General features: G+C 43.5%; 1 protein-coding gene across 1 annotated transcript in view; it reads right to left on the bottom strand.

Annotated features, from left to right (window-relative positions):
- The window catches only part of CRISPLD2 (cysteine rich secretory protein LCCL domain containing 2), a 47,150-nt gene that overhangs the window by 7,147 nt on the left and 13,131 nt on the right, over positions 1-26,872 (bottom strand). Inside the window, exons 4-14 of the mRNA XM_038754759.1 lie at positions 26,647-26,779; positions 26,197-26,312; positions 23,816-23,916; positions 20,138-20,281; positions 18,009-18,069; positions 17,375-17,441; positions 16,676-16,806; positions 15,600-15,643; positions 13,440-13,512; positions 12,587-12,662; positions 3,788-3,921 (exon numbers count right to left, since the gene is read on the bottom strand). Coding sequence (XP_038610687.1) covers positions 3,788-3,921; positions 12,587-12,662; positions 13,440-13,512; positions 15,600-15,643; positions 16,676-16,806; positions 17,375-17,441; positions 18,009-18,069; positions 20,138-20,281; positions 23,816-23,916; positions 26,197-26,312; positions 26,647-26,779 — 1,080 coding nt within the window. The remainder of the gene's footprint in view (positions 1-3,787; positions 3,922-12,586; positions 12,663-13,439; positions 13,513-15,599; positions 15,644-16,675; positions 16,807-17,374; positions 17,442-18,008; positions 18,070-20,137; positions 20,282-23,815; positions 23,917-26,196; positions 26,313-26,646; positions 26,780-26,872) is intronic.

The raw sequence follows: 26,872 nt of genomic DNA, 5'->3' as shown, positions 1-26,872 counted from the left end.
CCTTCCCCAGCAGACTGCAGACACTGGCAGGACTGGCAAGGATGCTTTCAATCAATCAATCGATTGACTGAGAAGGAGCATGACATTGCAGAGAGCACAGGCTTGGGAGCCAGGAGGTCATGGGTTCTAATCCCGACTCCGCCACTTGTCTGCTGTGTGACCTTGGGCAAGTCACTTCACTTTTCTTTCCCTCAGTTACCTCATCTGTAAAATGGGGATTGAGACTGTGAGCCCCATGTGGGACCACCCCCTTCTCCTCAACAAGCTATCCAAACTTGGCTTCACAGACTCCGTCCTCTCCTGGTTCTCCTCTTATCTCTCCGGCCATTCATTCTCAGTCTCTTTTGCGGGCTCCTCCTCCCCCTCCCATCCCCTTACTGTAGGGTCAGTTCTCGGTCCCCTTCTGTTCTCTATCTACACTCACTCCCTTGGTGAACTCATTCACTCCCATGGCTTCAACTATCATCTCTCCGCTGATGACACCCAAATCTACATCTCTGCCCCTGCTCTCTCTCCCGCCCTCCAGGCTCATATCTCCTCCTGCCTTCAGGACATCTCCATCTGGATGTCTGCCTGCCATCTAAAACTCAACATGTCCAAGACTGAACTCCTTATCTTCCCTCCCAAACCCTGCCCTCTCCCTGACTTTCCCATCACTGTTGACGGCACTACCATTCTTCCCGTCTCACAAGCCCGCAACCTTGGTGTCATCCTAGACTCTGCTCCTCTCGTTCACCCCTCACATCCAATCCATCACCAAATCCTACCAGTCTCACCTCTGCAACATCACCAAGATCTGCCCTTTCCTCTCCATCCAAACTGCTATACTACTCGTTCAATTTCTCATCCTATCCCGACTGGATTACTGCATCAGCCTCCGCTCCGATCTCCCGTCCTCCTGTCTCTCCCCACTTCAATCCATACTTCATGCCACTGCCCAGATCTGCCCTTTCCTCTCCATCCAAACTGCTATACTACTCGTTCAATTTCTCATCCTATCCCAACTGGATTACTGCATCAGCCTCCGCTCCGATCTCCCGTCCTCCTGTCTCTCCCCACTTCAATCCATACTTCATGCCACTGCCCAGATCGTCTTTGTGCAGAAACGCTCTGGGCATGTTACTCCCCTCCTTAAAAATCTCCCAGTGGCTACCAATCAACCTCCACATCAGGTAAAAACTCCTCACCCACGGCTTCAAGGCTGTCCATCACCTCGCCCCCTCCTACCTCACCTCCCTTCTCTCCTTCTACAGCCCAGCCCACACCCTCCACTCCTCTGCTGCTAATCTCCTCACTGTGCCTCGTTCTCACCTGTCCCGCTGTCGACCTCCGGCCCACGTCTTCCCCCTGGCCTGCAATGCCCTCCCTCCGCACATCCGCCAAGCTAGCTCTCTTCCTCCCTTCAAAGCCCTTCTGAGAGCTCACCTCCTCCAGGAGGCCTTCCCAGACTGAGCCCCCTCCTTCCTCTCCCCCCCCCTCCTCCTCCCCATCCCCCCACCTTACATACAGGTGCTGTGGGGAGGGGAAGGAGGTATGTATATATGTTTGTACATATTTATTACTCTATTTTACTTGTACATATTTATTCTATTTATTTCATTTGGTTTACATGTTTTGTTTTGTTGTCTGTCTCCCCCTTCTAGACTGTGAGCCTGCTGTTAGGTAGGGACCGTCTCTATATGTTGCAAACTTGTACTTCCCAAGCGCTTAGTACAGTGCTCTGCACACAGTAAGCACTCAATAAATACAATTGAATGAATGAATGAATGGGCCAGGGACTGTGTCCAACCTGACGTGCTCGATGTGCTTGTAGGCCCCAGTGCTTAGTACCTGGCGCATAGTAAGCCCTTAACAAATACCATTATTATTATTATTTATTGAGCACTTACTGTGTGCAGAGCACTTTCACACTTTTTTTTTATAATAATAATAATAATAATAATGGCATTTATTAAGCGCTTACTATGTGCAAAGCACTGTTCTAAGCGCTGGGGGGGTTACAAGGTGATCAGGTTGTCCCACAGGGGGCTCACAGTCTTAATCCCCATTTTACAGATGAGGGAACTGAGGCACAGAGAAGTTAAGTGACTTGCCCAAAGTCACACAGCTGACAATTGGCAGAGCCGGGATTCGAACCCCTGACCCCATCTTTTATGGCCCCATCTTGTCACCTTCTACTCCCAAACCCTAGTTTTATCTTGGATGGTCCTTAATCCTGTTTGGAAAACAGACTACTCTTCCCACTTGCCCACTGCCACAGTTCACACCTCCCTCCTTATCTTCACAGATATTTCCCAAGCTGACATACATGATGAGGGGTTTCTGGGGGGCGGAAGAGGGTGGTACACTAATAGGAGCCAACACGCTAGAAATCTTCACTGTCACAGGGACAGTTTCTAGTCTTCATTTCACTTGGTTCAGTCATGAAACCCTGTACCATAGTTTGGAAAGCAAATGCTGCACTTCTCACTTGGTTTTGGATTTAGGAATTTGGAGAAGCAAAGGGTGGGTAGGAAAGTGTTGTGTAAACTGTTGTGAGGCCTGGTGCATGGAGTCAAGTTAAATGACAAAAAAGAAATTAACACACAGACTTTTGTCAGTTCCATTTTCATAGCCAAGCTGAAAATCAGGCTGTCACAGGATCTCTGATGTTTTTGGGGAGCTCCAGGAGAAAGGAGGATGCCAGTGTTCTGCATGCAATAGGTGCTCAGTAAATATTATTGATTACTTGATTGATGCACTGGGGGGGAGGCAGGAATCCATCACTTTAAATCTTTCTACCGTAAAGCCCTTTCAGTAGACCTCAGTAACAACCCTAGGATGAAATAGGGTCAGTAACCTCTTTTCCTTCCCTAGTTTTTTGTAGATGAGCCCCTTTTTTCAGATGTAACTGGTTCCAGAACTAGGGCCAAGGTTATCTAATCTAAGGACCTTTGAATTCTGTGCATATTTTTATGTTTGGTATCTTCATATTCCCATTAAATTATGGAGATTAACCTAATGAATAATTCCCTTATTATCAAGATCTACATCTAAAGAAAATGATATGATATCCAGGGGGCAAGAAACCTGCTCAGTATTCTTTCTTGAAATCCCAGTTCCTCAGTGCCAAGAGCAGTCATGGAAAAATGCTCACATTCTAGCACCAAGCCAGCTTGAGCTCACTCTCTCTCAAGGGTGTCATTTCCCTTTTCAAAAGCCCATTTGTTTATCCCTTGGGATTTTCTTTCTCTGTAGGCCAAAAATTCCACTTAATCAGCATCTCAATTTCCCTTCCATTGAGCCAATGGCATTTCCTTTCATAAAGTCTGCCGTGTTTCCAAAAGATGGGAGAGAAAGAGTAATTTGTAACAGGCCATGTGCTTATCTGCAGAATGGAGTTAATATTCCAGGACAATCAGGCCATAGCTATGGGCTCTGGGAATCTGGTTTGCTGACATCCATTAGCAATGACTTCAATGGAAAACCCAGGCGGAAATTGTGACAAACCATTTTGCACATTTTAAAATGCTCTCGGATTGACCTTCAGTGCAGGATCGTCAGCCAGACAACTACTCCACCAAGACTCAGTTTGTGGAAGAGTCTTACAAAACATCCACATTCTTAACTCACAGAGGGTCAGGAGTGTGCAAAAGATAGGAATGAATGAAACTAAGCTGAAAGTAAAATATTTGAGTTAGCTCAAGTATCACCCGTTTCCCTTTAATTTACATTTTCTGGCTTCTCCAGAGCCTGGGTAGACATTAACAGTCCAAGTGTTCCAAGAGTAGAAAAGATATGGTCCTACCTTTCAGACTGAATGCCATTCCTCATTGAACCGACATAAATCTTCTTCTTATCTACGGGCATCACATCGACGTACCCTCCAGTTTCATCTTTAATGACTCCAGCGTGCACTGCTGTCTTGCAAACACTAGAATTCTGGAAGAGTGAAATAGAATTGATTAACCAAGAGACTCAACAATGCTTAGCAAAATCAGGAAAGGATTTTAAGGTGGCACGTGGGGACTTCCCCAGCTTCAGAATCCAACATATGGAACTACTCCCACATTATTAGGTCATTTTTTGGCTTTTCAGAGTGCCCAGGTCATCTTAAGTCTTATGTAACATCAGTACCATGGTGAAGGCCATGGACCTCTTTGAATGTCAATCGAGGGCCATGAATGAAGAGAATTGCTCTTCACAATCCTTTGAGGTTAAACATATTGCAAGAACTTTTTTTTACTCTTCCCGAAGTAAATGTTGACGTCTAAAAATTCAATGTCACAATAGTGAGTGGTAGGAGTAATGGCATTTACTAAGGATCAACTGGGTGCAGTGCACTAAGCACTTAGGAAAGTATTTCAGGAGTAAGAAGTATTTTTATTAATGTCTGTCACCCCCTCTCTACTGCAAGCTCCTGGCAGGCAAAGAATGTGTTTTCCAACTCTCTACTGTACTTTCCTACACACTTAGTACAGTGCACTACACAGAGTAAGCACTCCATAAATTCCACTGAGGCATTTTCCCTGCCTTCAAGAAGTGTAACCTAAGCAACAAAAATGTTCTTTTACCAATTTTTCCTCTTGATTATATCTGTTAGGCTTTCATAGGAACATGCATTTTTACCAGCACGTTGATATGACAGATACATACACAGAAAGCCAAGAAGCAACACTGAATGCCAGAACTTGATCATAATTTAGGGTACCAAGATTTATATGCAGCTATCAATAGTCTCAAAAATATTTTTAAGAATATTGAAATGTAGAAAAAACGAATCTACTTTCCAGATCCATCCTCAGGGTCAAATGCGGGTGCAATTTTACAAATCTCAAAAGAATTTGTTTAGATTTCCTTGGAATCCTATAGTTTACACAATTTCCTCCCTGTCCATAAAAGGTAGATTTTCCTAATCCCTATGTTTTTATTATTTTGGATAACCTATCTCCTGGCAGCTTTTCACTGTTTGATTTTGCTTCTATTTATGGTAAACCCGGCAATGGAACAGTTTGTCTAAAAGAGATGCTCTGAATTTGTTCTAGACTGTATTGGGTAATTTATAAATCTAAAGTTGGCTCAGAAAATGAAACTGCACTAGTGGACTGGGAAAGCCTCCCTCTGATATCTGCTTGGAAACAGAGTTTAAGAGGTCATTTCTTAGTGCTTCTTTTCCCCATCCTGATTCTCTTTTGCCTATGTGAAACTTGCAGTTGACCCCTATAGGTTAAACTGCCCTTGCCCTTCTTTCTTAGAAAGCCGTTGGCATAGCACTCTTGCAACCTGTCAGTATGAAAGTCACCCCACAGAAGAATACTATCGCTGCTGCATTAACCACCCAGCCTTGTGTTTGACAAAAATGTCTGAGTGTCTCCCTTTCCTCTCAAGATTTAGGACTTCAAATTAAGAGGCACTGTAGCCTAGCTGGAGTGCAGACTCAGTCACGGTGAATAGAAAGACTAAGGTCTAGTAGAAAGATTACAGGCCTAGGAGTCAAAACACCTGGGTTCTAATCTCAGCTCCGCCATTTGCCTGTGTGACCTTGGACAAGTCACTTCACTGGGCCTCAGTTTCCTCAACTGTAAAGTGGGGGTGCAGGACCTGTTCTCCCTCCTACTTAGACTGTAGGCCCCATGTGGGACAGGGACTATGGCCAATCTGATGAACTTTTATCTACCCCAGCACTTCAATATAATAAGAATAAAAATATTGATAATGATCAGAAGTCCTCCTGTTCTGCCACCGCTGACTCACTGAATCACATTGGGTAAAGCCCAACCCCATGCTGTCTTCATTTACTCATTTGCCAAAAAAGGAATTGCAACATCTAATGCCAAGGAACCTTGGGTGTACAAGGCAAAAATCCTCAAAAAATGAACATAAAAAGGCATAAACAAAGGGATGAGTCTAAACATGTTCTCAAGCAGTTTGTTCACTTTCAACATTCTCAATTCTCCTGTTGGGCAAGACAAACTTATTGCAAACTATAATTTATTTGTAATTTGGGTGTTTACAGCACCTTGTCCAGTGCAATCTGGCTAAATTTATAATAAGCTTTAAAATAAGTTTATTGAGAATTGGAGGTTTTGGTTCAGCACTGAAAATAGGTCCTCACTCATTTAGAGGGAGTGGGTAATGCTTTGTGTCAAGAAAACTGAAGGGAATATTTATTTCATTTTCAAATTGTGCATTTGGTAAGATGCACTTGTCCAATGCTTATAACAGTGCTTTGCACATAGTAAGCACTTAATAAATTACATTATTATTATTATTAATAATAAGAGAAATGACGGATAAAATGTTGACAATTTTTGATAAAAAGGTGCTATTCTTCTCTGTGGGCTGATCTGAAGGAAGTTGCTTTGAGAAATTGTTGCGTCTTTGTAGTTTCTATTTGGTAACTCTATGGTTGTTTACCTGTAATACACTCTTGGGGTTTGTCAGAGAAGTGTGGTTTCCACTGGTGATAAAATCAGGTTCATTATGCAAGCTTCCTTCTTCAGGAAATTCCTCTGAACTAATTGCCTCTCCAATGAGAAATGCTTAGAAGCCAAAAAAACTTTATCTCTTATCCCCAGACACCTAATTTTGTCCTCTCCTCTCCTAAGTATTCCTGAACACAGATGGGCCACTAATTTTCCTCTCCATAAATCCCATCATGAATCGAATGAGAATATGGCACCTCTAACAGGAGACAACATTCTGATATTTTGTGGTTCGGTAAAACTCTTCCTTCCTCTTACTCCCTTCCTTTCCCACCCTTCCTCTTTCAGAGCTTTGAAGTACAGACTGTGCTCTCTGCACCTCTGGATTCTGATGCAACCAGAATTTCTAAAATTTGTTGTTGTTATTCCCACACCTCTGGGCTATAGAATCCCAGGCCTATAAGGGATTTTGTCCTCTAAAATCTCTACAGTAGAAGGGTGCCCAACTTCCCTTGGTAAAGCATTCCCTTATCACTCATTCCTTGTGGAGAGTACGATCAATTTGCAATACCTCCCGCAGTAATGGAAGTCCATTTCCCATTATTACTTCTCCTACAAGGCCACATCAAACATCTTTTCCTTGCCCTATACTGAAATGCCACAGCCAACTTCTCTTTCCAAAATTCACAAGTCCATCAAGGGAAAGATGCAAAGAGATTCCCTTCATTGGAGAAGAGTGCCCTTCAATAGCTCTTCCAAAGAAGGGGCATAGTTTACCCAAGATGGGACCCATAGGTGCCTTCTGGTTTTAGAAACTTTCACACCCTGTGTCCTGCTTGCTCTTGGCAAAACCCAACCACCAAGTTCCGAGATGAAAAACAGCAAAAGGGACAATGGGTAACTGAGAAGACACTGAGCCAAATGGCTCTGTGGAGAGCTAAGTTTCTAGGAGTCATGAACCGATGACGTTTCTTACAGAATATACCACAGGGGAGCTGCAGATGACGAGGGAAATGTCCTCAGTAAAATATGGCTTGGGTTTTTGCTCAGCCCAAAGCATTTGGCATACATCTGGGTATGAAAAAACACCCCAAACTCCTGCACAGTCAAGTAGAGAGCCTGTCTTTCCTTTGGGACCTGGGCAAGCTGGAAATCTCCTGCCTGAGCCAATAGGGTTTCTCCTCCCTTGACCTCCCCACCCTCACAAGAAAAGAGACTGTGTTTCAAAAAGAGCAGAATTCAAACTTCCTGAGAATTACTTTTAAGTGATCGGCTGGGGAGTGCTTAAGGATGGTTCAGATGAACACCCATCTGAAGCACATCACATCCTTTCCTCCTCCTCCCTGTCCCATAGCACAAAACATCCCCTCCAACAGTGCACAGTATCTCTTGGCTGCCTGGCCATCCATGTCACTGAGCATTCCTGCCAACTGAATGACCGGCCACAGTGCACTCTGTCCCAAATGAAGCACACAGTGCATACTTCTGGAGACAGAGAAGACCCGTTCTTTATATCCAAAGTTTCTGGGCAAAATGTGGATTTAATTTGTCTATTTTTAAGCATCCATCCAGCCCCAGAAGCTGGGCAAAAGCTAAGGATTTTTCTTCTCTCTGGAAATAGCCTTTTTGGGGGAGGCTTACTCTGGGACTTGAGAATCCTAGATTTTCTCATGTCTTTTCCTTCATTTCTTCCCTCAGTTGCCCAGCACCCTATAGAATTTCAGTAGTCAAAAACTCGTCCCTGGATCTTAGGCTCCACAGATCAAGTCATCACCTCAATCCCTTTACTTCTTTGCAAATGGCATTTTGAGCCCGACCCAAGGTATGCTCTTTCCTCAGGATCTTTCTTCCTAGTTCAAGAAATGGTTTCTCTACTTCTGTGAGCAAACACCAGCCCAGAACAGACCTGTGCTGTTGGTTAGGAGAGAAGTCTTCAAAGCTGATGAGCAACCAGGGATTCCAAAGGCTTTGGGCAGTGACCCCTCAACTCCTGTTGGCCCTCCGTCCATCTCATTTGGTAGGGACTTCAGGGGTGGGAAGGAGTGGTTGTGGATTTTCATAGCTTGTTGTTTCTAAATCTAAGGTTAACCCTCCAGGAATTTCTCAGTGGATTCCATTTTTCTCAGGCTTGGGTGAAAAATCCCCAAGAATGAACTTTAAGTTTAGGAACAAGCCACAGGAAGCCATTCTTTCCATATTCAAGTTCTCCACCAGCAGGGGATGACAGCATGAGATTGAACCTTGCTGGTTCAATCTCTCATCCTATCCCGACTGGATTACTGTATCAGCATCCTCTCTGATCTCCCATCTTCCTGTCTCTCCCCACTTCAGTCTATACTTCACGCTGCTGCCCAGATCATCTCTGTGCAGAAATGCTCTAGGCATGTTACTCCCCTCCTCAAAAATCTCCAGTGGCTGCCAGTCAACTTACACATCAAGCAAAAACTCCTCACTCTCAGCTTCAAAGCTCTCCATCACCTCACCCCCTCCTACCTCACCTCCCTTCTCTCCTTCTACAGCCCAGCCCATACACTCCACTCCTCTGCTGCTAACCTCCTCACTATACCTTGTTCTCACCTGTCCCGCTGACGACCCCTGGCCCACGTCCTCCCCTGGCCTGGAATGCCCTCCCTCTGCATATCTGCCAAGCTAGCTCTCTTCCCTTTGGTTACTTTAAATATGCTTTCCTTAGAACCCAGTACAGCTCTCTCACATAGTGAACGCAATGCTGTTCCCTGAAAATGTCATAAACTGTGAGACCAAGTGGAACCACCACCAAGAGGCAATAAAGATTCCAAGGAGAGAGACACACACCACTGAACATTTTTCAGTGAAGTTTTACTTCTGGGCCTAACTAAGAAGAGTCTCTGGGACCTGGGCCTCCTAACCTGTTGCAGGTTCAGAAAGGAGCTTCCATGCACATCCACCAGCGATTCAAGAACCTGCCTGGTTCTTTCCACTTCCCCTACCTCCTCACAATCTGCCTCCTCCGAACCAGGCTGGGCTTGTTCTTCCTACTGCTGCTTTTGGCCCAAGGCGCCCACTCAGCAATCCACTGAGCATCTGTTTGTTTGCTCTGTCCCAGCTCCAGGGCCCTGGGGTTTATCACTAACTCAAAGAGCTTTTCTACCTCTTCCCTCCTGATCCTGTTCTTTTGGGGCCAAGATGATCCTCATTCACTTTCTCCTCAAGCTGACGTTTCCCTGACATAATCCAGAATCAATTCTTCCAGTTTCCCTCCCCAACTGCTACTATTTTAAATGTGGGTCAACCCCCTTCAGCTTGCAGGCAGAGCTGGAGAGGAGCAGGGCCCGGGGTGGGGGGGGGGGGGGGTGGCAGAGCAAATGAATTGGGGAGTGGGGCGGGTGGCAGCGGAAATGTGCAACTCACTGCTTCATGGCGGGGTCCCTGGCCACTGGCTGGCTAACACACCCTCATCCTCCAGCCCCATGCACAGGACTCTAGTAGCTACCTCTGAGTGTTCAAAAATTATTTCATGACTCTCTTTAGAACAACAGGAAGAGAAAAGGTGTCATGCTGGGCTTGGTCCTCGAAATGGTAGGGGCCTTGAGGCTGACTTTCTTATATGACTCTGTGTTCAAGGAGTGAACATTCTTGCCTTCATTGCCAGAGCATTCAGATAGAGGTCATCATGTCCATTCCCCTGCTTCCAGGGATACTGCCACTAAACTACCGTAGAGAGATGGATATCTCAGCCTCAGAGAGCTCTAGGGAAGGAGACACTGCAATTTCCTTCAAGGACCCATTCTAAGGTGTAATAATGTGGCTTAGTGGAAAGAGCACAGGCTAGGAAGTCAGAGGTCATGGGTTCTAATCCCAGCTCCGCCACTTAATAATAATAATGGCATTTGTTAAGCGCTTACTATGTGCAAAGCTCTGTTCTAAGCGCTGGAGGGGATACAAGGTGATGAGCTTGTCCCACGTAAGGCTCACAGTCTTAATCACCATTTTACAGATAAGGTAACTGAGGCCCAGAGAAGTTAAGTGACTTGCCCAAAGTCACACAGCTGACAAGTGGTGGAGCAGGGATTAGAACCCATGACCTCTGGCTCCCAAGCCCGTGCTCTTTCCACTGAGCCATGCTACTTCACTTGTAAGCTGTGTGACTTTGGGCAAGTCACTTCATTTCTCTGGGCCTCAAGCTACCTCATCTGTAAAATTGGAATTAAAACTGTGATCCCATGTGGCACAACCTGATTACCTTATATTTACACCAGCACTTAGAACAGTGCTCGGCACATAGTAAGCGCTTAAATACCATCATTATTATTATTTCCCCCTCCTTCCTCTCCCCCTCATCCCCCTCTCCATCCCCCCGTCTTACCTCCTTCCCTTCCCCACAGCACCTGTATATATGTTTGTACATATTTATTACCCTATTTATTTATACATATCTATTCTATTTATTTTATTTTGTTAATATGTTTGGTTTTGTTCTCTGTCTCCCCCTTCTAGACTGTGAGCCCACTGTTGGGTAGGGACTGTCTCTATATGTTGCCAACTTGTACTTCCCAAGCGCTTAGTACAGTTCTCTGCACACAGTAAGCGCTCAATATATACGATTGATTGATTTCTGAAAAAGATCCTTATTTTTAAGTGCTGCAATGAAATCCCATTTCTTTTTGTTCTGCCCACTTTGGAAAAGGAGAATGGTTGGTTAACATTCCTGGAGAGAAACCCTTCTCCAGAGAAGCAGCGTGGCTCAGTGGAGAAGAGCACTGGCTTTGGAGTCAGAGGTCATGGGTTCAAACCCCGGCTCAGCCAATTGTCAGCTGTGTGACTTTGGGCAAGTCACTTAACTTCTCTGGGCCTCAGTTACCTCATCTGTAAAATGGGGATTGAGACTGTGAGCCCCACGTGGGACAACCTGATCACCTTGTAACCTCCCCAGCGCTTAGAACAGTGCTTTGCACATAGTAAGCGCTTAATAAATGCCATCATTATTATTATTATTATTATTCTAAGGCATGAAGATGATTAAGTCACCCCTCTGTCTTACCTTCCCCAGGGTAAATTGTTTTTCCCCTACTTCTGGAGCCTCTAGATCCTCCTGTAACCAGCAGCCCTTTCCCCAGAGTCTACTAGCCCCCTTCTTCTTCCTCTCGCCCTTCCCTGCAGCCAGAGCCCTTCTCCCCCATATGCCCATTGCCACTGCTCTGTGGCCTAGTGGACAACGGACAGACCTGGGTTCTAATATGGGTCCCACCACTTGTCTTCTGTGTGACCCCAGGCAAATCACTTTACTTCTCTGTACCTCAGTTACCTCATCTATAAATGGGGACTAAGACTGTGAGCCCCATGTGGGGCATAGACTATGTCCAACCTGATTAGCTTGTATCTACACCAGTGCTTACTTAGTACAATGCCTGGAACATAGCAAGGACTTAACATATACCATTAAAAAAAGAGAAGCAACCTCCTCCCTCTCCCCACTTCCCTGTGCCTCTCTGTTTCCTCATTTAATAATAATAATAATGGCATTTGTTAAGCGCTTACTATGTGCTGAGCACTGTTCTAAGCGCTGGAGGGGGGATACAAGGTGATCAGGTTGTTCCACGTGGGGCTCACAGTTTTAATCCCCATTTTACAGATGAGGTAACTGAGGCCCAGAGAAGTTAAATAACTTGGCCAAAGTCACACAGCTGACAAGTGGTGGAGCCGGGATTAGAACCTATGACCTCTGGCTCCCAAGCCCGGGCTCTTTCCACTGAGCCACACTGCTTCTTATTTGTAAAATGAGGGTTAAATACCTGTTCCTCTTTAACCTCCTTATGCTGTGAGCCCCATGTGAGAGAGGGACTGTATCTGAGCTGGTTATCTTATACCTACTTCAGTTCTTGAGACACAGTAAGCACTTACATACCAGAATTTTTATGAGGCAAATTACCAGTTGAACAGTACCTTTGCCAGTGGGAAAAGCAGAAAACTGATTTCCCAGAGAGCTCAAGGTCCTTAGCTAACTAATGAATACTCATCCAAACCTAGAGATTTAAGTAGGAGAAAGTGATAGAGGTTGAGGAAACTGAGGTTCAGACTGGAAGAGGGAGCTGCCCAACATGCCAAGTATCAGACTTCCTCTTTTCCTGCTAGATTGCACCATTTCATAAACAAGATCATGAGAAGCTTTCAAGAGTGCTCATTAAGGTGTTTAAGATACTCACATCTGCATAAATGTTGGTGCCGAACACTGGGGCCCAATAGGATGGTTCATTTTTGCAGTGAGCTGGACAGTAAATTCTGGAAAACATATAGAAATTATATTATTCTTTTCATCCAACGACTACAGAAAAACAAGGTGAATTTTTGAGTTCTTGGAGTACCTGACTGCCTAAAATCAGGATCCACACAAGGCCCTTTTTCTTTTTAAGAAGAAAATTTTTAAGAAGAAAAAATGGATTAATGGGTGTTAGTGGCGTACTGTATTTTCACATCTAAAGGGTGTTAATTCCAACACTAATTTTTGGTGCACAAAATAATTGGCAAATTTAGAAGCGCTACTATGATACTTCAGAGCAAATACACCTGCCTGGCTTCCAAATTTCTGAAGCTGATTCACGGGGGTGTATAATATTTAGTGGAGACAGATTACTGGCCCCCGAGTTACAGAAACTTAAGTAGCTGAAAACTCACTCAGAACAGTCTCAAATGAACTTAGGTTAAGAAAGTGGAACTAGAGTCATCATATTCCAATGAAAATAATAAGAATTTGGCTGATGAAGGTCGAAATCCTGTTCTCTGCTAAGTATTCAATAAAAACCAGACACAAGTGACATGACTATGGACTCAGCCAAGAGGTGAATTTGGACAAACTGATAAGATGATGGAGAAAATTTTTCATCTTCCTCTCCAGTTTAACTCGGAGGTTACTGGGACCCAGATCATCCCTTTAAATTCCTAACACCAGGAGAGAATCTCCACCAGTCTTGGAAGTTGACTACCCATGACCACCCTTTTCCTGGGATGAGGAGTAGGGATTTATTAACAGTTCTCTCAGTTCTGCTGTCTTGGTGTTACCTTGGGCAATGGGTTCCTGGTTTGTCAAACTGACACAGTTCCGCCACCGTACTGTAACAATCCAGAGTCTGCACTGTGGGAACAAACGAGTTGAGAAAGGTTTAAAAAGAGCTCTGGTAGTCAATGGGTTTAAGTTTATGCCTACAGAAAAATCAAAAGTACTTACTGACTACTTACTGTGTGCAGAGCACTGTACTAAATTTTTGGGAGTGTACAGTAGAGTAAGTAGACAAATCCCTGCCCTTAAAGTGTTTATAATCTACATGGGGAACGGACATTGAAATAAAATACAGATAAAGGAGGCCCTGACTAGAAATACATCTACACAAGTGCTATGGAGGCTGGGGGTGAGTATCTAAGTGTTTAGTGGGCCTGGGTTCAGGAAAGGTAAGAGTTTCATCCACAATCTAAGCCGTCGTTCAAAACAGTCATTCCCCTTGAGTATTGTTTGTCTGCATTTACTTAGGGAAGGCTGGAACAAAATGTCACCCAACAAGAAGGATTCTATGCTGAAAATTTCCTTCAACCCACCAGGAACAAATATTAGTAAACAAAAGGTGGTAAAGGTTTGGATGTTAAGATGCTGGAATCCACAAATGTACACATTGTTCTATTTCTAGCCAAAATATGTATCTGCAGTCACGTAGACATATGCATAATGCCTAATAGCCAACTGAGAATTGGTTTTGGTCAAAATATGAGTGACTTTTTTCTTAGTATTAACAGTGGACCTGTAAATACTATAAATGTAAACAGTACATCTGGGCTTGAAGACTGAATTATTCTTTTCAAAAGGAAAAATGGATGGGAAGACAACTCAAAACCTTACCAAGACAGAGGAGGATTTGGTGAGTGTTTGTTTGCTTATTTAATATCAAAGTAATGCAGACATGGATGAAAAAAGAAAAAATCTCAAATTTAGGTCCAGGCGCAATCCTACAACCACCTTCACCAGAGATAGTGGGCCACTAATTACTCTTGTCCTTGCAGGCATCATAAATTGACTGTCCTGATCCGGGAGCTGAAGGCTTTGGGATTTCATGATTTAACAAAGTGCTTTGTCCCTGCTGGGCTCAAAGCATCATCACCCTCATTAATGTCCACAAGCATCGATTGTGATGGGGTTAGAGTTAGATATGATCCCCTCTTTATGGCCCTTTAAATTGTTTGGGCTAATACAAGTGCACACAAAGAACCAAAAACTGGAACAGCTCACACACACAAAAAAAATGTATCAGCCCAAACTCCAAACTTCTCCCCAGAAGTGCAAATGAAAGTGATAAGCGAAAGTGATATTCTATTTTATTTTGTTAGTATGTTTGGTTTTGTTCTCTGTCTCCCCCTTTTAGACTGTGAGCCCACTGTTGGGTAGGGACTGTCTCTATATGTTGCCAATTTGTACTTCCCAAGCGCTTAGTACAGTGCTCTGCACATAGTAAGCGCTCAATAAATACGATTGATGATGATGATGATAAAAATATATATATATTTAGACCCTACAGGTGTGTGTTTGTACAGCTATCAGTGGGAAAAACAAATGAAAGGACATCCCTAAAACTTTATGTTGATCCTTGTGGGCAGGAAATATGTCTGCCAACTGTATCATATTGTACTCTCCTAAGCACTTAGTTCAAGTGCTTGGCACACAGTAAGCACTCAATAAATAGGATTGATTAATCACCATGGTTTTGCTCCTTTGATGACAACTCTCAGTCACTGGATCTCTCAGGTGAATGTTCAACGACCTTGCTGCATGAATGAGGATTCACCAAAATAAATCTCCCCCAAACATCCAGCTATATCTGTTTTGCCTCCCTTTGGTAAATAACCAGAGCCTTCACTAGGTGGGTAAAAAAAGTTCCATGTTCAAATTGCTGGAAAGGCATCACCAGGAAAATGACTGAATTCTCAAATAATGAATGGGATTTGTTGAGCTGCCACTGTGTGCAGAGCACTGTACTAAGCACTTAGGACACTACAATGCAATAGAGCTGGAAGAATTACACAGTGCCCAAAAGATTCTCAAAGACACTTTGCTTTTTCAAAACCTTTTCATGATGAATGTGTCCCAGAAGAGGAAATGATATAAGTACAAAGAACTCCGGGGAGAAATCCAGACAAATCTGTATTTTGCATATTGATAAAGGCCACTTTACTTACCTGTAACTTTGGAAACCATGAAGGAGTTGGAAGACTTGTATTTACTGTAAAGCAAAGGAAAAATATGAATATAGCCACAAAAATATGAATATAGCCACCTTCTAAAAATAGACCGTACTTCACCCAGCTATCACTGTCTTAGTAGTCGCTGAACAGAGACACGTTCTCAAATGGAATCAAGTACCAGAGACATGTAATATTTCCAAGAGTCTGAAATCTCATCAGCATTACACTTGCCTTGTGCTCTCATCCCCACCCTTAGTCCAGATACGTTTTGCCTACTTTAATTGATGAATTTTGCTCAATTTAGGAGACTGACTAGATAAAAAAAGGAAGCAGCATGGCCTCATGGAAAGAGCACAGGGCTAGAAGTCAGAGGACCTGAGTTCTAATCCCGGTTCGGCCACTTGTCCGCTGTGTGATCTTGGGCAAGTTACTTCACTTGCAGCATGGCCTAGTGGATACAGCATAAACCTGGGAGTCAGAAGGTCATGAGTTCTAATCCCAGCTCTGCCACTTGCCTGCACGTCACTTCACTTCTCTGTGCCTCAGTTACCTCATCTGTAAAATGGGGATTGAGACTGTCCCACGTGGGACAGGGACTGTGTCCAACCTGATTTGCTTGCATCTTCCCCAGCACTTAGTACAGTGCCTGGCACACAGTAAGCACTTAAATACCATCATCATTATCATTATTATTCCCGTGTCTCAGTTCTCGCAACTGTAAAATGAGAATTAAGTCTGTGAGCCCTATCTGGGACAGGGACAGTTTTCTCATCTGTAAAATGGAGAGTCAACATCTGTTCGCCCTCTGTTCAGTATAAACACTGACTGAAGCAGGGACTGTTTCCAACCTGAATACTTTGTATCTATCCCAGCACTTAGTACAGAGAAACTGCTTATTAAATTCCATATTTATTATTGCAATTGTCATCATTATTCCCAAGTGCTAAGCAGTGCTTGGCACACAGTAAACACTCAAACACCACTGCTTGGTAGCTTAAATGAATGTCAAAAAAGCGCAATGAATCATAGGACTACAAAAATCTGGAGATAAGGCCCAAATCAGGAATTACCTAGAAGATTCAATTCCATTCCTTTCAGACTTCACAAAAAAGGGGACTCTGCCCCTTCGGGTGATATCTACCAGACCTCCTTTGTCATCTATGACCCCGTAATGAATTGCTGCCCGGCAAATGCTGGATGACTGCAGAGAACAGAAGAGAGAGAAATTCAACAAGTCTTTCCTGAAAATCTTTTCAGACAAGAAAGCAACAGTTCCAAACAAATGTTAAAAGTTAGACCAAAAAGCCAATCTGATCAGAGTCTACTAGAAGGCTCGGTCATTGGATAATTGTCCTCCCATTTCAAACAGTTTACATTAATCTAAAATTACACAATTGTTTATCTTTATTCTCAAGGCTACTTCATTCTCAAAAAGCCCCCACTAGCAACTTTCAAACTGCTATAGGTACCCTGGCAAATATAGCTCCCCTCAGAGATTGTTTATAATTATTGAAAATAAAGTCTGTTCTCCTTGATGGCCATTAAGTAAGCAAAAGCTTTTTAGGCCTGGTTTGGTCACCTTACTGGGTAGACAAGAGCTTACCTCTCCTCCTAATGGAATGGTAATTCCATTTCAAGCCTTTTTTAGGGAAGGACTAGTAAAAGAGCCTCAAATTAAAAACTGCTAAACTTTTCAGTTTCCACTATTTCAACTTAAACCCTATTCAGAATATTTGCAGATACTCAAAAAACAAACAAAAAAAACTTACACTTTCATAAAAAAGAGTTCCAAAGATCTTTGCCTTGTTGTTCAGGCAGCCTGCTGGACACTGGTACCTGATTAAGAAAAAAATAAGTATATTGGAAATATTACAATCAGTTCTTAAACTCCATTGATTTGGTTTTTCAAACCTATTTTTTGAGACAGATGTATTTTCATATAATCTTTTCTTCAGAAGGACTCCATTTTTTAGCTCCTGTGGGGCAGATATTTTCTGTGAGGACTGTATTTTACTAAAACCTTAACCAGAGTTCTTGTTTGGATGGGTGGAGACATGAGACTTGATTTTAATGGTCTAGGTTGACAGGAATGCAGTGCATGAGAGGAACAAAATTTCAGTGCCAAACATTAAATAAATGGTGGTGACCAATTGGGAACTGTGGGTTATCATGGCCATCCATCATTTTTAGCATGAAGTAAATGGAGTTGCCCTCCTGCTAGACTTGGCATGCAACTTGTGTTGAAAGCAATGAAAGCCTTTTTCATAAGGATTATACAGCAACTTGATTCTAGTTAAAAGGAACAGAATGTAGTTCATGGATATTCCATATTAGCCAAGCCCATGGCAATGGTAACTCCTACTGGCCTACAACTGCACAATTGTGAACACAATGAAATGGTACCTGTTGCAAGTTGAACCTTTGCATTTGTCCCTCATTTTGGTTTCACACTTAATGACTTGTGCTAGGAGAAAAAAAGAAATGCAAATATCAGAGAAAAAAAAAAGACAGACAGAATGAAATTGCAGAGCCAGGACCATCTGTAAAACAACTGTTCAGCAATCCACCAAACATGTTTACTGAGTGCTTATTCTGTTCACAGCACTGCACTAAACTCTTGGGATTGTACTAAAGAGTTAATGGACACCATCCCCACCCTCAAGGAATTTACAATGTAGAATGGGAGACAGACACGAATACATATTACAGGTAAGGAGAAGCAACAAAGTACATGAACGGCTAGGGAGACTGGGGATGGGGAGTGTGAATACTCAAGAGCTTAGGTGACACAGAAGTGCTGAAGTGACTGTAAGGGGAAGCAGTGTGGTCTAGTGGATACACCATGGGCCTGGGTTCTAAAACCCCTCTGCCACTTTTCTGTTGTGTGGCCTTAGGCAGTTCACTTCACTATGCCTCAGTTACCTCACCTGTAAAATGGGGTTTGAGACGGAGTTCCATGTGGGACATGGACTGTGTCCAACCTGATTAGTTTGTGCTTACCCCAGAGCTTAGTACAGTGCGTGGCATATAGGAAGCACTTAATAAATGCCATAAAATGAGGGGAAAATAGGATGGGAAGATGACTTGAGGCCATTGGCAAGGCTTCAGGGAGGGGGAGAAGGGCAGGGTAGGTTAGCCAGATCCCCTATATCACCACTGGTTTGCTCTTCAGTGTTGCCTCTGCTCCTGCTCCCTTCTGGCTAAGCTCATCTTCACAAAGAGAGACTTCTCATGGAACACACCGCTGCTTGTTGGCAGGGGAAACACACAGAGATTCTTCTCTTGACAGGCAGTCTCCAAAAGAGTCCCTAGCTGCTGCTTACACTTGTCCACCACTAGGCAACATAGAGGAACTGGCTCCATATTTAACCATTATTTCTTTGGTCCTCAGGTCCCACACGTTCTTAGGCCACTGGGGTCCAGTCTTGGAGTTGAATACAAGGAAGTCATATACCTGAGCACTTAATACAGTGCCTAGCACATAGTGATTAACAAATACCACAACTATTATTATGAGGCTATGGTGCCCGTTTCTACGGGCTGGAAGAAACTGACTCATGTCTTTTGCCTTGGTGGATATAATAGTAATAATAATAATGACAACAGTGGTATTTGTTAAGCGCTCACTATGTGCCAGGCACTGTACTGAGTGCTGGCATGGATACAAACAAATCAGTATGGTCACAGTCCCTATCCTACGTGGGGCTCACAGTCTCAATCTCCACTTTACAGATGACTTAACTGAGGTACAGAGAAATGAAGTGACTTGCCCAAGGCCACACATCCGACAAGTGGTGAAGCCAGGATTAGAACTTATGACCTCTTACTCCCAGGCCTGTACTCTATCCACTATGCCATGAAAGGAACCACCAGTCCACAGGTCCAAACTCTTGTCAGGGACATCATAACTCTAAACAAATATTTCTGCACCAATCCTCTTGGTTAGGAGGCAACTTGTTTCATTAACTTTTCTCCCTTTGAGAGCACGAGTTGTGACCTCCATCCCAAAGAGGGGTTTGTCAGATAAAGCCAGAGACCTTTAATATAGGCTACTACCATTCTGGCAGGTGAAATTTAGGAGAATTATTCCCTCCAACATCAGGCAGAAGGTCAGCCTTCAACCTGGAAAGGACAGAAATGTTTTGTGGGCAGTCAACAATCTTTCTATCTTTCCTTAGAACGGGGCCTCAATTTAAACTCTGTCCTCACACAGGGAGAAAAAAAAAAGGAATCGTCAAATAAAATTCCTGACTGAAATAAAATGCCACCCAAGTGTAATTTGGGCCCGGCAGCTCTTAGAATGCTTATTTTAAAAATTACTTAGAGGGACAGAAAGAAAAAATCCCTTTTAAAAAAGAACATCTAGGGTTTGGGAGGCTTTGAAAGCACCACCTCACCCTGCTGCCCAGTGTTTGCCTACTGGAGACCTCTCAGTCCACCCACTCCACTCATATTTCCACCCAAAATAAGATGTCCTCCTAAAGAACTGGTTCAAAGTGGGCATGAGTTGAAGGACAAAGATGCTCTCTTACCCATGTAATTGTCCACAGTGGTTTTCCTGGGCTTCGTGGGTTTGGTTACCTTCTCTTGGATCCACACATGTTTTTCCTCGGGAATCTGAGCCACCTCGACTTCATTCGTCTCGTCTGTCTCTGGGTTTTGACCATAGGTCTCGTCTTATTCGTGGAGAGAAAAAAAATAACATATTGGTATTAACTGTAAACTCAACTGTGCTTTAGAAGGGCATGTTTTGTTTCTGTTGGTTTGAGGTTTTGTTTTGCAAAGATTCATTTCTGAAGATTTGGAAGCTCAACAAATACAAGTCAAATGCAGAATCGACCATGCCTGGGTGGAATTATACCAGGCAAGGTGGTTTGCTAATGGTCACAGTATTTGCTTTGTACCTAAGGGAAAGGATTGGCCAGAGGTTAGGACCCCTAGATGAAGGTCAGAATGCCAAGGTTCTGGTCCAGCTCTCTTCTGTACACTGGGATACCATGGCTGAGCAACTTCATGGAAATGTTCAAGGAAATAATCTGTGCCACTGAGCATTGGGAGCTATTCACGTGAAAGGGAGGATACCTGACTCAATAAAGCAGCACCAAAGGGTTTCTAAAGATACTGACTCTTCCCCATTAAAGCCCAGACCAAGTCTTCATTAAAAGCAGGAAAGACTCTGCCTCACACTCCCAGGGACTATTCACATATAATGATCATTTACAATTCAATCAGTGCTATTTACTGAGCACTTACTGTATGCAGGACACTGTCCTAAGTGCTTTCACAGGACAGGCCTTATTCTGTGAGGGGAAGACGAGATAGGGTAGAACTCATCAGATGACCTGATGTAAGTTAAGATCAGAACCCTATCAGGAAAATATTAGGCACGGCACTTTGATGATTAGGCAAAGGGGGCAGCTCTCCTGGGCCATCAACCTCAGCAAGTCTTGCAACCAACTGGGGTGGGGAAAAGCCACAGCCTTTTGAACAGCAGCCTTTATCCCAGACCCTCAAAGGGAAAGTAGCCCCAATATTACTGAGGGATGGAGAGTGGGCAAAGGTTGAGGGCACACACTGCCCAGGGAGGGCAGAGGGAACAAACTTTCACCCAGAAGCCCCTAGGAGTTGAACTGCTTCAACCCACCAGAGCTTGAATCCGCTTGAAAGGACAATGGGTTTGGTTTTAAGATCAACTGCAGAAGGGAAATCTGAAAATCCCCTTCAACCCACTCATAGAACACCTTGAATATCTGGAAGGACTCTCATAATAATTCAAAAGGAGACAACACTATATACAGCTAAAAGGCTATTAACGGCAAGTTAAATTTCAGTATTCCATTATTTGTGTCCAGTTCCTACTTAAAAAGTGTTGCCTAAACTGGATGTCACTTGTTAGCTGCTTCTTTTACTTAGAATATGATGGATCACTTTGCTTCCCACTCTAAATCAAAGTTCTCTAATTAAAAATCCTTTTAAAGATTTCTTCCTCATCTCCAATTGCTTGTCACATTTTCAACTTGTCTTCTGTAGGTAAATTTTTGCTGACTGGGAGGGTTCCTTCCCTTAGCCAAAGTAGCTCTGGGAAACAGAGTTCATTGTTTTATACGCTCTGCAAAATTCTTTTTTATTCTCCTTACGACTCTAGTTCTTGGGAAAGGACTCTGGGGGATAAATTACCATCTTATATTGTTCCTCAGATCCCCGACTGTTTACCTGCTCTGAATAAAGCCAAGGAAATAGAGAGGGGTCTAATCAACCAATTAATCAAAAACATCTATTGAGTATCATAAGCACTGGGTGGATGCTGATACAGATCCAGTCTCCAACCCACAAGGACCTTGCAAAGTAGAAATCAGATGAGGAAGGTTGCTCGATATCTGGATTTTGACTGATTGATTGATTTTCTAAATCAATTCCACTAATCAATAGGCTCTGAATATGCAGTTTCACTATTCTGTTGGCTATAGAAGTAGCTTTAGAGCCATCTCTGGTGAAGGTTTCAGTACCAGTGCAGAGAACTAGCTTCCTCAAAGAAACTCAAACCAAAAAAGTTGATCATCTTGAATCAGACAGGGTGCACGTTCATGCAGGCTGCATGGGATCATCATACAACCAAAATGTAGCATCCAGACCTGCAAATCAGCAGACCCAACGTCTGTTCTAATAACTGTGGTATTTGTTAAATGTTTAGCACTCAACACTGGGGTAGATTTGGGATAATCAGATTGGACACAGTCCCTACCCACATGAGGCTCACAGTCTAAGGGGGAAGGAAAACAGGTATTTAATTCCCATTTTATAAATGAAGAAACGGAGGCCCTGAGAAGTCAACTGACTTGCTCAAAGTCACACAGCAGGAAAATAGGGGAGTTAGGATGAAAACTTAGGTTTCCTGATTTCCAGGCCAGTGCTTTTCTGATTATGCTGCTTCTCAATTCATTTTTAATTTTTAAGCATTTAAAGATTAAATTTCCCTACCATGCATCAATGTAAAGAGAGGCAGTGTGGTTGACTGGGCATGGCAATCTCCAAAGAGGTCTAGGAGAACTTATGTGTGAGACCAGCTTTGAGTCAACTGAGACTTTTCAGGAACGTCCCAGAGCAGCTCACATAAGGGAGGTGCATGTCTGCCCTGGGTGTTAGACCATGGTGCTACATACATGGCTATGGACTTGGGCAGTTGCAGAGATAGAAGGAGGGGGCCAGAAAGCCACAAAATGTGCTTCATGTAACCTCACACCCCTCTGCCCACTTGCTCTAGGTATCTACAGGCTACCTGCACAGAGAGCTGATGGAGAGGGTGTGCTCCCATTTTAGCAGATGCAAAAATCATGCTGACAAAATGTAAGAGGGAGACAGAGTGGATTCCTAATAATGTTAATAATGATGATAATAATAATAATAATAATGGTATTTGTTAAGCATTTACTATGTGCCAGGCACTGTACTAAGTTAGAAAGCACAGGACTGGGAGTCAGGAAACCTGGGTTCAAATCCCACATCAATCATGGGCTTGTTTTGTTAAGTTGTACCAATGATTGATTGCCCTTATTGAGTGTTTACCATGTGCACAGCAATGTACTAAGCATTTGGGAAAGTACACTACAACAGCGTTGGAAGACATTCCCTACCAACAAGAAGATTACAGTCTAGAGTAAGCTTACAGTCTAAGCAAGTCACCTAACCTTTCTGGGACCCAGTTTCTTCATTTGCAAAATAGGGATGTCAGACTGTGAACCCTGTGTGGGTCAGGGATTGTGTTTGATTTCATGCCTTTGAGTCTATTCCAGAGCTTAGCAAACAGTAAATGCTTAATACATTCATTATAAAACTGTTAGGAAGTGTTAACTCAGTGGATAGTGCACTGTCCTGAGATACAAGAGAGGCTTTGTTCTCTTTCCTGCTTCTATCCTATGATTTTGAGACCAGTGGAAACAATTGAGCTCCAATTTCTTCAGATTTGATGCCTGCCCCATATTCACTTAACCAGAATGTGCCAAAATTCAAGAAAAAACTGGTAAGGTACTTTAGGAGCCTCTAAATAAAAAAGGTTCCACAGAACACAAATAACATTTTGTTTCCAGCCATTCCCCAAAATGAGGCTAATATGGAGAGCCGGTTGATTTTCTCTTGATGAAAGATATCCCTTTCTGCCTCTACCCTTCCCTCCAGAGCATACTGCTGAGCAATGGGGAGATAAAATTCTGTACCTCGGTAACACAGGTTGTTCTTGCAGCTGCCTCCGTAGCTGGGTGGGCACGCTGAGCAAGGACGGCCGTTTTTATAAGGAGCTTCTCCAATCCAGTTCCCCCTAAAGACAGGCAGAAAGACAGCACGAGATGTACTTGACTGCTGGATGGATATACAGTACAGCACACACACATGCACACACACTTGCCTCCCCTACTCTTTGAAGCTCTGTACCTGGTTCCTGTCTTTGCAGTCTCAAAACAGTGGCACCAGAGCGGTCAGTAGAAAATGAATGTTCTTACTGTACTTGCAAGCTGGCAGATTGCAGCAAAGATGGAAAAAGGCTGCTCTTTCCATGAACTTATAGTCTGTAGCTTTCTAGCGACAACTAAATAAACTGACAACACACAGTGGGCCCCCTTTTCACTTCACAACTGTTTAGACATGAGCTAGTATTTGCATTTGGCTCCCTCAGATGGCCCTTGCAATACGACTGCAGCCACAAGTCCACCAGTGTTCCTTGAATCGTGGGGCTGCTGACCTGAAATGCAGAGCTTGTCCATTTAAAAATGGGCAGCACTCTCCACCCCGGAGAGCCATTTCTGAGGCAAAAGACTGCAATCTCAACCCTAACCCTCCTCCTACAAGCCCTCGCTTAGGAGAGGCGGAGTTGAAACGGACAGGACAATCTAATCTAGTCTCAAAAATATGAAGTGGAAGTGTGCAACTGTCAAAATTGCACCACATATAAAGTGAGTTCTGGTTCCTCAAAAAGACTCCGAGACCTTTCAGAACATAATATGAAATGATGATTCCACCTAACTGCCACTGTAAGTACCTTCTTATCACTTGGCTGTCCCTTACAGTAAAATTGACATTTCCCTCCTCATAGAATATATTGTAGTCATTAGAATGGGAAGCAGCAAGGTTTAGTGGAAAGAGCACAGGCCTGTACATCAAATAATCTGGATTATAATCCTGGTTTTGCCACTTGTCTGCTGTATGACCCTGGGCAAGACACCTACATTTTCTGGGCCTCAGTTACCACATCTGTAAAATGGCGATTTAATCCTCCTCCCTCTGAGTTAGACTGAGAGCCCTATTCGGGATAAGAGCTGTGTCCAACCTGATAATCCGAGAAGCGGCATAATGTGGTGGTTATAGCATGGGCCTGGGAGCCAGAAGGTCATGGGTTCTAATCCTGACTCTGCTACTTATCTGCTGTGTAACCTCGGGCAAGTCACTTCACAGGCTCTGTTACCTCATCTGTAAAATGGGGATTGAGACTGTGAACTCCATGTGGGACAGGGACTCTATCCAACCCGATTTGCCTGTATCCACTCCAGTGCTTAGTGCAGTGCATAGCACAAAGCCCTTAACGTAATTACCATCATTATCATTATTTTTATCTTGTATATGCCTCATCAGTTAGTACAATGCCTGGCACATAATAAACACTTAGCATGTATCATTAAAAAAAGGCTAATTAGCATACTTGCTACTGAAAAGAAAAAAAAATTGGAACAAACTTCAAACCCAACCAATGACTAGTCTGGGTGCATTTGTGTGTTCAGATTAACAATTTACAGTGCTAACCCAATGAGTTTAGTTCCACCCTCAAGCCACCTGATTCAGCCTGGGAACTGGATCACAATAACCAGAGGGGAGGAAAATCTTCTTTGTGATTTCCAACACATTTGGGGCAGAATTTGATTAGGACACTAAGCCATCTCCTCTCATTAATATATTGGGTCTCCTATTTCACGGAATGTTCTGCAGTTATTTCTGATGATTTAGAAATGGGTGGACGTAGTTTTTGTGAGGAAAGGAGTTGTGGAGTAGACCTTCCAATGCTGCAGCCATAAAACAAACTAACAAAAAACAAAAAAACAAAAAAAACCCCACCTAGTTAGCCTCAATCCCACCAACGCTTCTAACTTGGAGGAGACAGCTAGGCTTCATGAAGAATGACCTAAGCCAATCTGCCCTCAGCTGAGCAAACTGCTGAAATGTTACCACAGACATGCCTGGTATTCTTTCCAGGGCCTCACTTTTCCTCTTAACCCCAAATGGACCCACGTGGATGTCTTAGTGTCAGCCAGTCCTTTGAAAACAACGCCATGTGTAAACAGGGCCCGTGTTCCTTACTTGATTTCAATCTCCAGATTTTTCTTTGGACTAAACTAGATTGTGATCTTAATGTGAGAAAGAAAAAAAGAATGGGAGATCAGGAGAGGAAAAGAGAAAGAGATGGAAAATGAAAAAAGAGGGAAAGGAGAAGGGGAGAAAGGAGGAGCAAAGGTGGGGAAAATGAGGAGGAAGGGGGAAGAGGGCAGAAAGAAAAGAGAGAATGGGGGGGGAGAGAGAGCACACAAAATGTAAGCATAATCATCTCTCTTACTTTGGGGAATAATTGCAGACGAGGTAGACAGCATTCTCCCACACTTCTCCCCACACGTTCATCCTCCTGCAGGTGTTCACAGCACAGCCAACCTTGTTGGTAGTGGCCCAAACTATCTGGAAGGACAAGGCATATGTGTTAAAGCAAAGTCAAACAAATCAGCCTTGGTTCCATCCCCTTTGGCCTCTTTTCAGAATCAATGCCTTTCCATTCTTCCCTGAGATAACCTGATTTATGGGATAGCAGAGGAAACACCTGCATTTCTTAAATGTCAACTAAGGGGCCGAGATCAAGATGACACTTTTAAAAGCAAGTGCCTTTCCTACTCCCCCATCATTTTTCAGGCTTCACACTCTCCTGGAGAGGACACCACTACCCTAGATTTCTCTCAACAGTCCATATACATTGAGAAGGGGCTTTTTACAAGGCAGCACCTGCCTGTCTCCTTACCTGGGTATAATGAGTGCACATGGTCCCAGAGCATCTCTCTGGACACCAGGGATTACACTCATGGGGGTATGGGTAGGTATAATCTTTAACTTCATCGTACCAAGACTGGACATGGAAGCCAGGAGAACGGTACCTGCAAGAAAAGAATCATGATATAACCTGGGCAAATCACTGTGAACCACAAAATCCCATTATGCCGCGATGCCCTCATGGAGATCAACTACTT

Source organism: Tachyglossus aculeatus, chromosome 11 (assembly GCF_015852505.1).
Source record: "Tachyglossus aculeatus isolate mTacAcu1 chromosome 11, mTacAcu1.pri, whole genome shotgun sequence".
Lineage (NCBI taxonomy): Eukaryota > Metazoa > Chordata > Mammalia > Monotremata > Tachyglossidae > Tachyglossus > Tachyglossus aculeatus.
This window is presented reverse-complemented; position numbering and strand designations above follow the sequence as displayed.